Source organism: Poecile atricapillus, chromosome 12 (assembly GCF_030490865.1).
Source record: "Poecile atricapillus isolate bPoeAtr1 chromosome 12, bPoeAtr1.hap1, whole genome shotgun sequence".
Lineage (NCBI taxonomy): Eukaryota > Metazoa > Chordata > Aves > Passeriformes > Paridae > Poecile > Poecile atricapillus.
The window spans coordinates 10050951-10065016 of NC_081260.1; the positions used below are offsets into that span (position 1 = coordinate 10050951).

Sequence of the window (14066 nt, forward strand, 5' to 3'; positions counted from 1 at the left end):
TGCTAGCTCTCTCCTTGGTTTATTTTTGTGTAGAGCCTTAATGCAGTGTGTTGGTCACCACGTATGTAAGCTCTTGACTGAAATAGAGGAAAATGAGAACTCTATTAGAAAAAGCAAAATAGTTAAGTGCTATTTTTGTAGCTATTTCTTTCCTAGGGAGATCTTAATATTCTAATATTCCTATGACCTTTCACTTTTATTTCTTACATAAATGAGAGAATCAGGTCAGTTCCCACATCTAATGGCTTGTTGACAAGGAAGAAAATTCATCAGAATTGCTAGTGTGGAATAAATTACTCCAAAATAGCTTCGTCATGGATATGGATCCTCTTATTCTGAAATAAGTGTTTCTTTTTTCTGATTAGCACATAATCTTCTAGATCAATGTTTGTCAAGTTTCTCAGGTAGACAGTGGTGAGCTTGTAGAAATTGGTATCTTCCAGAAAATCCTTTGACTCCTTGAACAACACTTGCCATTGCCATAACCCTTCCACTGGCAGAGCCCAGCCCTAAATGGCCTGACCACATCAGAGCCATCTGCAGGCAGCACCAGTATAAACCACAGCAAGAGATTTCAATGTCTTTAGGACATTTTCAAATCTAGTAGAATTGTTTAATGTTAATAGTCTTGGATGATCTGCTGAAAAGCATCTGTCATTTGATGCTTTTCAGTTCACTTATTAAGAATATAGAAAGCTTCATTCCTTGGACAAAAAACAAATTTTTTTTCCCCCTTGCAGTTCCAAGAATGCTCTTCGAGTTTCAACCTAAAACCCTCTTTTTTTTTTTTTTTTTTTTTTTTCTTCTTTTTTTTTTTTTTTTTTGCATCAGAACACACTGAAAACTACTCTGGTTCATGTTGTGAACTCCTCCATCCACTTCCTGTGTGCTTTTGTTTAGACTGGAAGCCCTTTATTGTTTTATCTTGCAGATATCCTAGCAGATTTCAGTTGCTTCTTAGGCTTTCCTGAATATAGAGTGACTGCTGCACACAAAGTCAATAAACTCCATATTGCCCTATGAAATTCTTCTTCCGCTGCTGGCAAATGCCTATTGTCTCCAGGATTTGGGAATGTGGAAAGAGTTTGAAGCACACACTGACCTGTAGCCATGCCAGCTCTGCTGGAGCTGAGGGTCCTAGATTATTGTTGCTAGCTATCTACAGTTGCCCTTGGCTCATTATCACAAAAAACTAGCCTGCTCTATCTGATTTCCCAGCTGCAGAGGATACATTTGTTAATATTTTTTGCTTAGCCAAGCAGTTATCTTGCTTAAGGTCAGGCAGGGATTTTTCAGATGCCAGGAAAGCCCATTTCATTATATGTGTTTGTTCTGTAGAAGGGCTTTTGCTTTCTTTTCAAAGTGAATGTTTTATGCTGCTGTTTACTGAGCAGTCACACAGAGCTCTGTTGAGAGAACAGTAGGTTTGGCTGAGGATTGGTCTCACACCCATTAAAGTCAATGACAAAATTCCAAGAGCTTCCCTGCTGGCACAGTTTGCCTGGAGGAGGTGCAGTTTGATAGACTTCAAGGTGTTTGTATGAACAGAACATGCAAAGTCAAAACTTGAAGTGAAAATATCTGACAGTATGTTGATCCTATAGCATTCCAGTTTTAACACACGGGAGATCCATACAGTGATATGATGACTCTGCATTTATTCAGACCAACCACGTTAGAAATACAAAGAGGTGTCTTTATTGAAAGATAAAACACCTTTAGTTGCTTTAAATGCAAGAAACACAGCTGCTAAGTCATAAAGTGGATGTTGAAGAAGATTGCTGGATATTTTACTATCTCCTATTAAATCTGTTTCTGATTGAGTATGTAATTTAGGCAATTTGGACATGTAAGCTGCTGATAGAAGCAATTAAATGCCAATAGCCCAATTTTAAGTTTTATTTAGGTTCCTAATTTAGATGCACTTCAGTTCTTCAATTTTTATCACAAGCTTTAGATATTTAAGTAACTTAATTTTACCCACAAATGTTGCTGCAAGTTTGTCCATGAAGAAATGTAGATTTCTGGAAAAAAATCTATTATTTCTTCTATTTTTCATACTTGAAAATGGACAGAACGGGTATGGCTTTATTTTTATTTTCCAAATTTTCTTTTGTGGTACAAACATCTATAGAGAAGACTGTAACTGTTTGGTCACTGGGATAGAGCCTGAATCAAACTGTATATTCATATATCAACTGCAGGAGTGCAGTTGTGATTATGTGCTTTCTGAATCATTCTGGTTTTGCAATCAGTAAATGAAAAGTAAATATCCTAAACCACTTGTAAAACTATTGTAGGGATTAAAACAGAAGTCAGACAACTATAACAAGTACATTTTTTTTACTACTGCAGTGGGGACACTTAGGAGAGTTGGATGAATTTCAGACCTTGTTACTGGGGACTGGTTAGTGAGTGTATGTCCACCTGGGGTGACCAGGCAGTGCTGACAAGAAAGGGCTGTTAGAGGGAGCAGCTGCACCGTGTGGATCACATTGCACTGACAAGTGAAGTGTAATGACTTTCCTCTGTGTGTTCTGCAGGGAAGACTGTCCTGCTCTTCCCTATTCACTTAATTTGTAGGTTCTGTTTTCATATTGAATGTGATACAGTGACACAATGACTGAGACAAATACCCCTCCTGGACTAAGCATGTGCATTAATGCTTTATTGAATTTGACTGTCATAATCAGCATGTCTTCACATTGATTACATCCCTCCTGTGCTCTTTAATAATAATTGTGGTGCTTTATTCTCAGAACCGCTCAATTTCCTGAAGATTCCATTCTTTCCATTTTAGATGGCTTGACAGACTGTGTAGACCCTGACTGTTGTCAGCAAAGCAATTGTTACTCAAGTCCTCTCTGCCAGGGTTCGCCTGATCCCCTTGACCTTATTCAGCACAGTCAGCCACCTTTCTCTCAGCATCCTCCAAGGCTTTTTTATGATCGAATCAGATTCCTTATTGGGAAGGAAAGCACTCATGTAATCCCAGGAGATGTCTCATTTGAGAGCAGGTGAGTCTTCTTTTAAATGAAAGACTTTTCTGAATATTGAGAACTGCAATTGAATTATTTAACCATGAAAAAATGGGATACCTGAGAATTCTTCACCAGTGTTCATAAAATACTTAAGAGGATAGAAAACTTTAAAGTCCCAACAGCTGAGGATCTTGCTTATCAGATTGTTGTTGCTACCTGTCTGACTGGTGGAAGTGTCCCAGCAACAAACTCTACCGTTCCTAATAACAAGACTGACTGTTGTGGAAGGTAAGTTGTCTCATACTTGTAAAAACAGCAGGGGAATTCAGCCCTTCACACTGTACTTACATAATGGCAGGATTCAGGACAAGTTGGGTTCACATCTGCTGTCTTCAGTCACCTTTCTGCCCAATACAATTTGATTGGTATTTACAGTGTAATGAATTTAATATGTGCCACTTACACATAATTTACTCATACATTTAAAAACTTCCTTGGTTTTGCTACACCTTGATAAAGCAGTGTGGAGTTTACTGTTTTGTGCTGCAGGTTTCATGCAGAGAGTAGAGTGATCCCTGAGTGTTTCTGGGATTGGCTTTGCCCTTTTGCAGGAAGGAACTGTGCAGTAGAAAAAGGGCACTTACTTGCTCAGAAAACCTGGTAACACATATTTTCTTGAACATTTGGAATAGAGGGACACATAAGTTTTTATGCTGCAGTTCTCTTGGGAAGCTATAACTTACATGCTGACAAAGAGATCCACAAATCATCCACATCACCTGACTATTACCTTGTCAACTAGGCCAATGCATTAAATAAACCATGTTCCAGTAACAAGCACATAAGAATTTTTTATTTTCACGGTACATAACACTTAGATTACAACCTCAACACAATCCTGCACACAAATTCAGTGCACTTTTTTCTTCAGCATTAATTTTTAATAAAGTAAATTTGTAAACAGCCATTATTGATCTGAAATACAACATTTAATCACTATTAATAATGTAACAGGATGTTATAAATATGTAGAACAATTGGCCATGAAGATGAATTCCATGACAAGCACCCGCCTGCCACTGGTGGGTCTGTTGGAGTGTTGCACTTATGAATGAGATCAGTGTTCTTGGGGCAGGGTCCTTGGCTGGCTCTGTGTGCAGTTTAAACCAAAATTCACCACTGAAAAATTTCCCTCATTAAAATGCCTCACAGTGAGGAGTTTCCAGAGAGGAGGTGAGTGCTTAAGTTGCCTGTACAGTGTTCTGTGACACTGCAAATGTTAGCAGCCAGATTGCACATAATCCCATCAATGTGCTTTTATAGATATAAGGAATTGATCTTTTAAAGCTATCATTGATGGGATTTAACTTGGATTTAAAAGCTTTTTCTGAGTATTTCGTTTCTTTACCCTGATACTTGCCATGACTTTGAAGACTAAAGAGCAGTGAAGTTCCATGTGGGAGCAGCAGCCCAACCTCCCCATGGCTTCTAACTTCCTGCCACTGAGGAGCAGGACTTTACTGGCATTGGTGTTCACTAACACCCCAGTTATCATTTCCTCACATTGTAGACAAATTCATAGTTAGTTTGGTGAGAAAATCATTGGAATTCAGATGAGGGTGGCTGCATCTTTAGAGTCAGGGCAGTGCCTGGAGATTCATGCTGTGCTGTGTCTCCAGGCGTTTGTCAACAGTAATCTACAATGTACTGGGCAGCCCAAAGGGGTCCTCAGTCCACACTTTGCTTCATTCTTGAGTCTTCCAGGCTGTTGAAATATTGTTCATCCATAAGTCAAATGTTATTAAAAACTGACAGAATTTCACTCAAGGATGAGAGATAAGCAGGGTCTCTGAAAGAGGCAATAGATAAACTGTGCTGCCTCTGACATTGCCAATCTGACTGTCATCTTGTGTTGGTTCTTCTCCTGGGAATTAAGATTACTGAAAAAAATACAGAAAGACAACTGCTGCTACAGTAAAAAACATCAGAAATCTGTGATCCAGCCTATCTGCTAAAGACCAAAGAATGCTTGGGGAGTTTTAATCTCCTTTGGGCTGTTGCTGAAAAGGTTGTGTCTAGGCAAATGATACTAACTAATGGCTGCCTGCAATGCTGCTGATTTTATAGCATTGGTGGTTAAAAATGAAATGTCGGAAGGATTGGATGTAATAGTGGCATGCATTTATTTCAGAGCACTGGCATCCACTCCCACTGGTGCTCCAATTTTGCAAAGCCCTATCTGCCTCTTTTTTTTTTTAATTTCCCTTTACAAGATATCTCTGAGACCATTAGGAGGATTAAGGAAGAGACATCTATCCAATGTTTTCAGTCTTCTGATTCAAATGACATTGTGCAGTGTTTTACTATACCACAGGTCAGTGGAATTCTAGTATGGGTGATGTTTGCATGAATCTCACTGGAGACAAAATGATGTTGATTATATCTTGGAAAGCTATCAAAAACGGTGAAGATATCTCTGTCCTTCATACTGGAACTGTTTGGTCTCTGCCATATCCTGGAATTTTCCAAATAATCTGACATAGTAAAACTAGTTGTTCTGACAGCTTGCTGAGACATCTATCCCTGTGCATTTGCATCTTGGACTTTAGCTTAGGTCTAATATTTAAACATTTGGCTTATACAGTACAGTCAGGATGTTGCATGAGCCATTGCTAAATACCACACCAAAAATAAATGTTAAGGGGCTACATGTTTGAAAAAAAATTCACTTTTTGTTATGTCAAAACTATGTCATATGCACTGGATTTTTACAAACTCCCACTTAAATTGTGACATGGCAAAAGGCAGATTAGAGACATTCTGGATAAATGGAAATGTGCTTGCTTACATCAGGCATGGTTTTAACCTACTGTGTGTAGCAGGGTATAGCAGATTATTATAGTTTTGTCAACTTCTGTTCTCAGGAAAGTTTTTAGCTTGTTTCTTTGCTGAGGTTTTTTTGTAATGCATGCTGCTAGCAAGCTATTTGACTCACTGCAAATTGCCCACGAAAGGGTCCACTGTATGGTACTGAATTAATTACCCTTCAAATGTTGCTTACAGCAACGTTGTCAGCAGGAAGAAATGAATGTACCTCACTAGCCTTCAGCTTAATTTCTCTCATTGAAGATTTTAATCAGAAATGTAATACAGTAAATGACATCTTCTGGTAATGTGACACTTGTAAATTCACAAGCTGCTTGACAGAGTTCCATATTTGAGCCTAATGTCTCAGCCTGAGGTGCTTATTGGAAACTTAACATGCAAAACAAAAGCAAAAAAATAGCAGGTAAGTAGCAGACGAGCAAGGCAGAATGATGGTAAAAGAATAATGCTTGACAAGTACTGAAAGAATACATCAAAAATTTAAACTTCTGTTCATATTTTAAATTAGAGATGTCAAACAAACTGCCTGACAGCGGAGACCTGAGATCCACAGAGTAGTGAGTTCCTCAGTTACTTATGGAATGACCCATGAAGCGTTGACAGAGGAGTCCTACTTATTTTAGGCCACCTGCAACCCGTGGGAATCTCAGCTTTCTTTCAAAAAGCCAACTGCTCCCTCTGGAGTTGCAGATTTAGTACAGCTTGCCAGGGGAATGGGAACATTTTTAATGCATTTGAAAACACTAAGGCATCTTATCAGGCCATGTTCCTGCCCAGCTTCACCAAATTAGAGAAGACATTTTTGCACTTACTTTCAAGTCAAAACAGCTTGGAAAGCCTTAGGTCTGAAGTTATGCAATCATCACAAATAGGTGGCTGTTGGACAGATAGTACAAGTTATCCCCCATGAGAAAGCAAAACAGGGCAGTCACGAGAGTGTGGAATAAGTCTTAGAGGCAGAAAGTACAGTGCATTGAGGAGACATCATGATCTTTAGAGGTTTCTTTGCTCAAATGAAGAGAAGCAGTGAGTGGTAGCAAGGCCTCCAGCTCATCTGGGAAGAGGATGAATGTGGAAGCACGGAAGCGTGAAGTGGCAGTTGGCTGTGAAGGGACATCACTGCAGGGAACATGCTCTAAAAGCTCTGGTAAGGGAAGGAATTAAGTGAGGTGTTCTCTAAGCAGCAGAGCTGCAGAGAACCTGTGTCCAGCATGCCTGAGCACATGGGGTCTGCTCTGTGAGCTGCCAGGGCACTGGGAAACAAGGGAGAGCTGGCTGCAAGCTGGGGCTCTTGGTTACTCCTGAGCCTTGGAGACTCGTGCTGGTCGTAAAGTAACTCAAAAATGTTTTCATAGCTGCAGTAAATGCCAGAATTAAAGCTAATTCTGATCAAATCTTAGTCCAAGATTTAGTAGGTTCTGGTTACTCAAAAAGAGGCCAGAAAAGACTCTTCATCTTAGAGTAGGCGATAAAGAGACATTAAATAGTGGGGACAAATGTAGGAACACAGAGGCAGGCTTAGGACATTTAAAATCTAAGAGATTACAAAGACAATTCAGTACAGATAAATATAGATTAATGAGGTTTTTGTGTCTTTATCACATACTGTAATGGCTTGTAAAATATGAAGACTAAAAAAGGACAATGTTGAAAGATAAGTCTCTTAAAATTATTTATAAGTAATAGGAAGTAAAGAGTATTAATAAAGGAAAGGCAGGCCATGGATGAAATAATGGAGATTTTGATGAGCTGTTATCATACAAATCTGTGTGCTTGAAAAAATGAGGACAGAGTAGTGTCAGAAGACAGGTCTGTGTGGAATGAACAAAGAGGAGTGTAAGAACAATGCACTGAATAATTACTGAATTACTCCCAGGGGTCTCACACTCACACCAATGTGTGTTGTAAATATGTGGAGTGCACTAATAAAGGTGTTAGAAAAGAAAATACACATCTGTTGATGTTAGAAATACAGGAAAATAATAGAAACAAGTATTTTCTACTCTAACAAATCAAAGAGTAATTGGACCTGGCTGTTCTGTTGAGTGAGTCTTGTGAGTCTGTGGAGACAAACAGGAGCTCAATTGCCTTCAGTGGAGCAGCAGATTTTGGGCCACAAATAGGGCCACAAGCAATTACTTTATGGACAAAACAAAACAGGTGATAAATCAGAACTCTTGTTTTGCACACTGGCAGTAATACAGCATCTCCCGTTCCTCTAGGATTTATCAGCATCTTTCCATGGCCTAGGAGCATGGAATTCCTATTAGCAACTGTGGTGAATGGTGTACTCACAAAAAGGTTAATTTGATCAGTTGCATTTTCTCAAGTCATAGTCAGATAGGTTTGATGATATCATGGTGATAAATCAGTGCCCTGTTAGTGGCTTGGGAGAATGGGATCTTAAGAGGCATGTCAAAATTTTAAGAAATTTATGTTCTCCAATTTCTGCATATGATTTCATTGGATCATGGTCAATTAATCTGTCTAGGGATATTTTTTTAATTCATTTTTTTTTAATTCCATTTAATTCACATTTAATTCATATGTAGACTCCTAAATAACCTTTGTCTGAGGAGCTATTAAGTTTTTTCCTTTACATCATGTATTGAGATGTGTCAATACATGTTTTTCCTTTACATCATGTGAGTAGATGTGTCTGTTGAGGTTTGCCACAAATTTTCAAATTGCAAAAGAAACATAACAATGTCTAAATTTATGCTTGTCATTTATATTGAGTTATTAATGCCAGTTCGCTTTATAAGTATTCTATTGGTTTTGACCCTTAATGTCTTAATGTTACCAAAAGACTTCTGCATACACTGTCCATTTCATTATATCAAACTGCAGTTCCAGGAAATAGATGCAGTAGTGTCATGAGCTTCCAAGCCCTGTGTTGGTTCAGCCAGTGCAGGTATATCGATGTGGTGTAGCTGACAGCCTGGGGCAAAAATAGTGGGAGGAATTTCAATGGAATGTAGCTGTGTAAACCCTGGGAAAATCCCACTAGGTCCTAATCTACACCATAAGGATATTTTACGTCTTACTCCTCATCCTTAGGAGACCTGATTCCTTTATGTTTCATTATTCACATAGATAAAAGGCTAAAGCCAAGAAAAAGAGTAATTTCTTCACTATTTCTGTGACTAAGGTGTAAGCAATGGCCTGAAAGGACAACAGTGGAGGTTCAAATTGGACAGTAGGAAGAACTTGCCATGAGCAGAGCACTCATACAGAGGCACTGGAATGGGTTACTTGGTGAGCTTATAGAGTTAGACAAGCATCTGTCTGGACTGATGTAGGCATAGTTGATCTAACCTGAGGCAAAGGAATGCACAAGATAAAGTCTTGTAGTCTTTCCTTTCAGCTCTCATTTTCTATGATTCTGTGATCCTGTTAGCCTCCGATTAGACGCACTTAGTAATGAGTTCACTTTCCTGTCCATTGACTTTGATGTGTTCTGCTGTGCAGACATGTTCCAACTTCTTCACTGGAATGTGAGGATAAAGTGGAAAGTGGGTGCAAGTACAGTGCATCCCAGAGGGAATTTAGAAGGGCATCACATGTGGTGGGGGATTGAGAAAAATGCATGTTACACTTGATTAGGCACCCTGTGAATTTACCTATATAATTTTGAAGTTCGGTGGAGCCCGTGTGTCTCACTGCTGCCTTATCACATTAGTTCAGCTTTTTTCTAATAGACAGCAATGTCCTATACCTAGCAGCAGAGAATGAGGTTTCTTTCTCTCACAAGCCATCACTCCCTAGAGCTGCAGCAAGCTAAATCCCACTATCAGTGAAACCTTTGCAGTATCATTCAGTGGCAGAACAAACAGTACCCTAGAATATGTCAGAGAACGGGAATATATTCTCCCTATACCAAAGGTTTATGGGAGAGTCTGTGTGTTGTCCTTATGAGAGAATGCTTTTTCAAATCAATCTTTTGCACCTGTATGACTTCTCTTCCAAAACTCAGTAGTCACTCTGATACCAGAGTGGTTCTGTCTGTCTGGGACCAAAGCACAGCCCAGTTTCTGAAATCAATGCCCTTCTTACCTTCCTTATGTTTGTAACATGTTGTTGTCTACTCTGCTTGTTACAGACGGGCATGTGTCATCCGAGGCCAGGTTGTAGCAATCGATGGAACACCTTTGGTTGGAGTGAACGTCAGTTTTCTGCACCACAATGAGTATGGATACACCATCAGTCGACAGGATGGAAGGTCAGGCTTTCATATATGATCCTCCACTGGTTTAGGTTTGTGTAGTTATTGCCATCTGCCAACTTCTGTTCATGTACAAAATTTTCATAGACATCACAGTTCACAGTGTGGCTTGAGGATGACATCTGGCCTTCTGCTCTGGGAGCACAGTTAATTGGAGCACTCTATAGCAAAAAGACAAAAAAAAAAGAAAGAAACCTGAACTGCAACAAAATTACAGTGACATTCGAACTCCTGGAGTCAAAATGTGCCAGGTCTGCTGTAGCAGTACCTTCTTGACCTTGGAATATTATCACAAGTCAGGTTTTCCAGGAAATATCTTCCCGCATTTTTTGTTGTTGTTAAGTGTGAATCATCCACCTAGTTTATTGAGGTGTCAATGAAGTGAAATCTTTTAGCTGATCACCTGAGACACACAAGGAAAACTGGGAACAAGAGTCTTTCCAAAGACAAATGGTTAAATTGCTGTTCCATAACCAGCCCTGACTTCCTCTTCTTCACCAGCCTTGCAGGTGTGAGTTCATTTCTCAATGACAGGTGAGATTTCAATATATTCTATATTGCGCTCCAGGGTTGGGCATCCATTTGCAATAGGGTCATGACTTGCTCCTGAACTTCAATTAAGCTGTTAAGAGCAGTTTGAGACTTCATCTTCCTTGGATGGATTGTGAATTACAGAAATCTGAAGCTATCTTCCAGTAGGGAAAAAGGGGTGCAATTTGTCACTGTTTCCACAACTATGTTTTTTGTTTGGCTTTGCCAATTTATAAAAGTAAAGAGTGTGCATATTTATTTCACCTTAGTTTATTGACTTTCAAATCACACTACTGAAAGTTAGTAATTATCATTTCCTCCTTACGCTAGCCTGGATAAAGTTGTTGCATTAAAATATGCTACCTGTATTTTGCTGTGAATGTAATCGGTGTCATTTGGGAAATGTGATGAGATATGCATAATTAAGTCTGACTTCTTATCACAGTTTGTTACCATCAAAAACCTCCATAATAGATGCATTCAGTAATAAAGAGAGTGAAGTAGCTATTTACATATTACCTTGTGTTGCCTGACTGTGGATGTCAGAAATTCTGAAATTGAGACTGTGCATCATGCCTTCTGTGTCCCACTGTTCTGCAGCCCAGATGTGCCAAAGGTTCTTCGCGGTAGCTCCCAGAGGATCACCCTACTTGTTTTCAAGAGCTGACTCAGTTCTCAGTGCAATTAATCACCATCTTTCCCAAAAATTTCATATCCTCTACAGGGAAGTCATATGCTCAGTGTACTTACTCAACCTTTTCCTCCTGGTGCTTTTAGAAAAAGGGAAAAGGTTATGTTAATAGAGCTAAGGCCTAACAGGCTTTAAGCCTTCTTATTCTGCATGCTCTTCATGCATAGATGATGAGTGGCATCCTTTTTCTAGGATAGGAATTTTTTTCATATAAACCAAAGCAACTGGGTTCACAATTTTATTAGTATTGATGCTAGTTGATAAATAGAGGGGAGAGAGGCCCAGTAACAGAGAAATTCTGTGCCTTGGTGTTGATGCATACAGGGAGAAAGCACACAGAGGTAAAGCTTCTTTGTGGATACCAAGGTGATGCAAAGACTGTATGCTTGAATGATTTCACATACTAAATTAAAAGCTGTAATAACGAACATAAAGTTTTTGTTTGTGATGCATTGAAAGATGTGGTAATGTGATGAAAAAACAAAAATAAACAAAACAGTTTGTTTTGTCTTTTCCAGTTTTGACCTGGTGGCTGTTGGAGGAATCTCTGTCACTCTAGTTTTTGACAGATCTCCTTTTATATCTGAAAAAAGAACACTTTGGTTGCCTTGGAATAGATTTATCATTGTAGACAAAGTTGTAATGCAAAGAACAGAGTTGGATACACCATCTTGTGACATCAGTAGTTTTATCAGTCCAAATCCAATTGTACTTCCTTCCCCACTGACAGCATTTGGAGGTTCCTGTCCTGAAAGAGGAACTGTTATTCCAGAATTACAGGTAATGAAAACACTTTTAAATTAACAGTTTGTTCTCCTTGCAGAACCAGGTTTAGACAATCTTGAAAGATAGTGAGTAAATAACTGCTGTAATGTCATTCACTTGGCAGAATAACACCAAGGCATATCTATTTAGTACTGTTTAACAAGATTCTGTTGGCTTTATTATTTCCTTACTTTTTAATATTTAAAGGTGCTTTATTTCTTACCTTCAAGTAGAAGGAAGTAGGGAATGCTAACATGAATTATTATTGAAACCATGATTTATTATTGAAACCATGATTTGTTGATAATGATGCACAAAACCATTTCTAGCTACAGATGATCAGTACAACTTCCCAAGCATCAGTGTGAGAGATGATGCTTTGGGCATCACTGGGGGTGTTTCATCCATTCAAAGCTTTATGTCAGATTCTTGGGTTTTATTACTTTCTTTCCACAGTAGAGCAATTTCAACATGATCTTTAGGACTTGTTTTTTAATTTAAATTGTTTTTTTTCTTGACACTCCCTGAAGTGTTTGAAGTAATTTCTAATTAATCTTGTAATTAACTGTTCTTTTACTTGGGACTTAAAAGAGGTTGTGAGAATCGAACACACAACAAAACACAGTTCAGGTCATATCAATGCCCTTAATTTGTAGTATGTTCTTTGAAAAGTTAGATTTTAAAGAATAAGACCACTTTTGGATTCTCTTTTAATTTCATCAAGAAAGCCTGGAAGATACTTGGGAGGGTACCTGTAGCCTTATAAAAGTGTTGCTACTTTATTCTACATGTGAGAGACCTCTGCTTGAACTGAATTATGTCTAAACACCTCCAGAACTGTTATCATGCTCCATCCAATTGATGGTTAGAGCATTGCTTCACAGAATGTACGAAGTGAAACTAATGAACATAAATTAAGAATAACTGCTGCACACCAGTAAAAAAACGACTGGGTCACAGTGCTCCACATGAGGTATGCCTAGGTGGTCTTTGAACATCAGGGTACTCAAAGATGCAGTCTAGTACTCAGAAACTCAGAAACCACTCCCAAATTCTTTCCTTTTTTTTTTTTTTTTGTCATTGGAGGTTTCTTAAGAGTGTTGAGTTTCATTGTATGGTTCTGGGAATTGAGCAAAAATTAACTGAGAATAATAGGAGACAAAGTTATATTAGCATATATTAATGCATGAATATTTCTTCCTGCTTTTCTATTAAAAAATGAAAAGGAATGTCAGACGTATAACAGAGAGGACAGCTGGGATGTCAGCAGGAAAGAAGGGGAACACTGCAAATCAGGAACAATAAAAGGAGCAGGATTTCCCTGGCAGCACTACATTTCATATGTTGAAATGACAAGTGCTGGCAGGCCTCCAGCTGTACCGCAGCAATGCTCTGACAGTGATACTGTTGCAGTGTGTAAATAAAATTGGTTGAAAATGATCTGTTGTTAAGTAAGGAAAATTTAAAAACTGGAAAATATAAACAAAGCAGTTTGTCTTTTTCCAAGCATGGTGAATTTAACATTGTGACAGGTCGATTCATTAGTACAGAAATGCACTAACATAATTAACTTTGTTAACCACAGCCTAGTTTTCAGGTGGCTTTTGAGTGACTGTGGTAGCATCCTCCAAGGATCCGCTCCTCCTCACAGTCTGTCCCAGAACAGCTCTTTTCTCCCAGGAGCTAAATCCCTTTTTGTTGCTCCAAGCCCCACATCATTCAAAAGGTCAAGGCCAAATTTCTTTTTTCCCCTGACAAGCTCTGAGCCTTTGCAGTTCTTCCAGTTGCTGAGGGCCCATCTCCATTGCAGTGGGAATTGATATCACCCCACAGTGGGCATATCCAAGCTTGCTTTAATCCAAGTGGTTCAGACAGCAGCTCTGACAGCAGGGCCCTGGGATTTGAGTTCATTGCACTCCCTGGGGAGTTACCTGGGAGCGAGATGACTCTGATGCTCAGGCTGTTTCATCCTCACTGCTGTGTGTCC

General features: G+C 38.9%; 1 protein-coding gene across 5 annotated transcripts in view; it reads left to right on the plus strand.

The window, feature by feature from the left end:
* Positions 1-14066, plus strand: part of TENM1 (teneurin transmembrane protein 1) — a 234956-nt gene that overhangs the window by 150881 nt on the left and 70009 nt on the right. For all 5 annotated transcript variants that reach the window (XM_058847817.1, XM_058847819.1, XM_058847822.1 and 2 more), the window contains 3 exons: positions 2801-3017; positions 9970-10089; positions 11833-12094. In XM_058847817.1, the coding sequence (XP_058703800.1) occupies positions 2801-3017; positions 9970-10089; positions 11833-12094 (599 nt within the window). The remainder of the gene's footprint in view (positions 1-2800; positions 3018-9969; positions 10090-11832; positions 12095-14066) is intronic.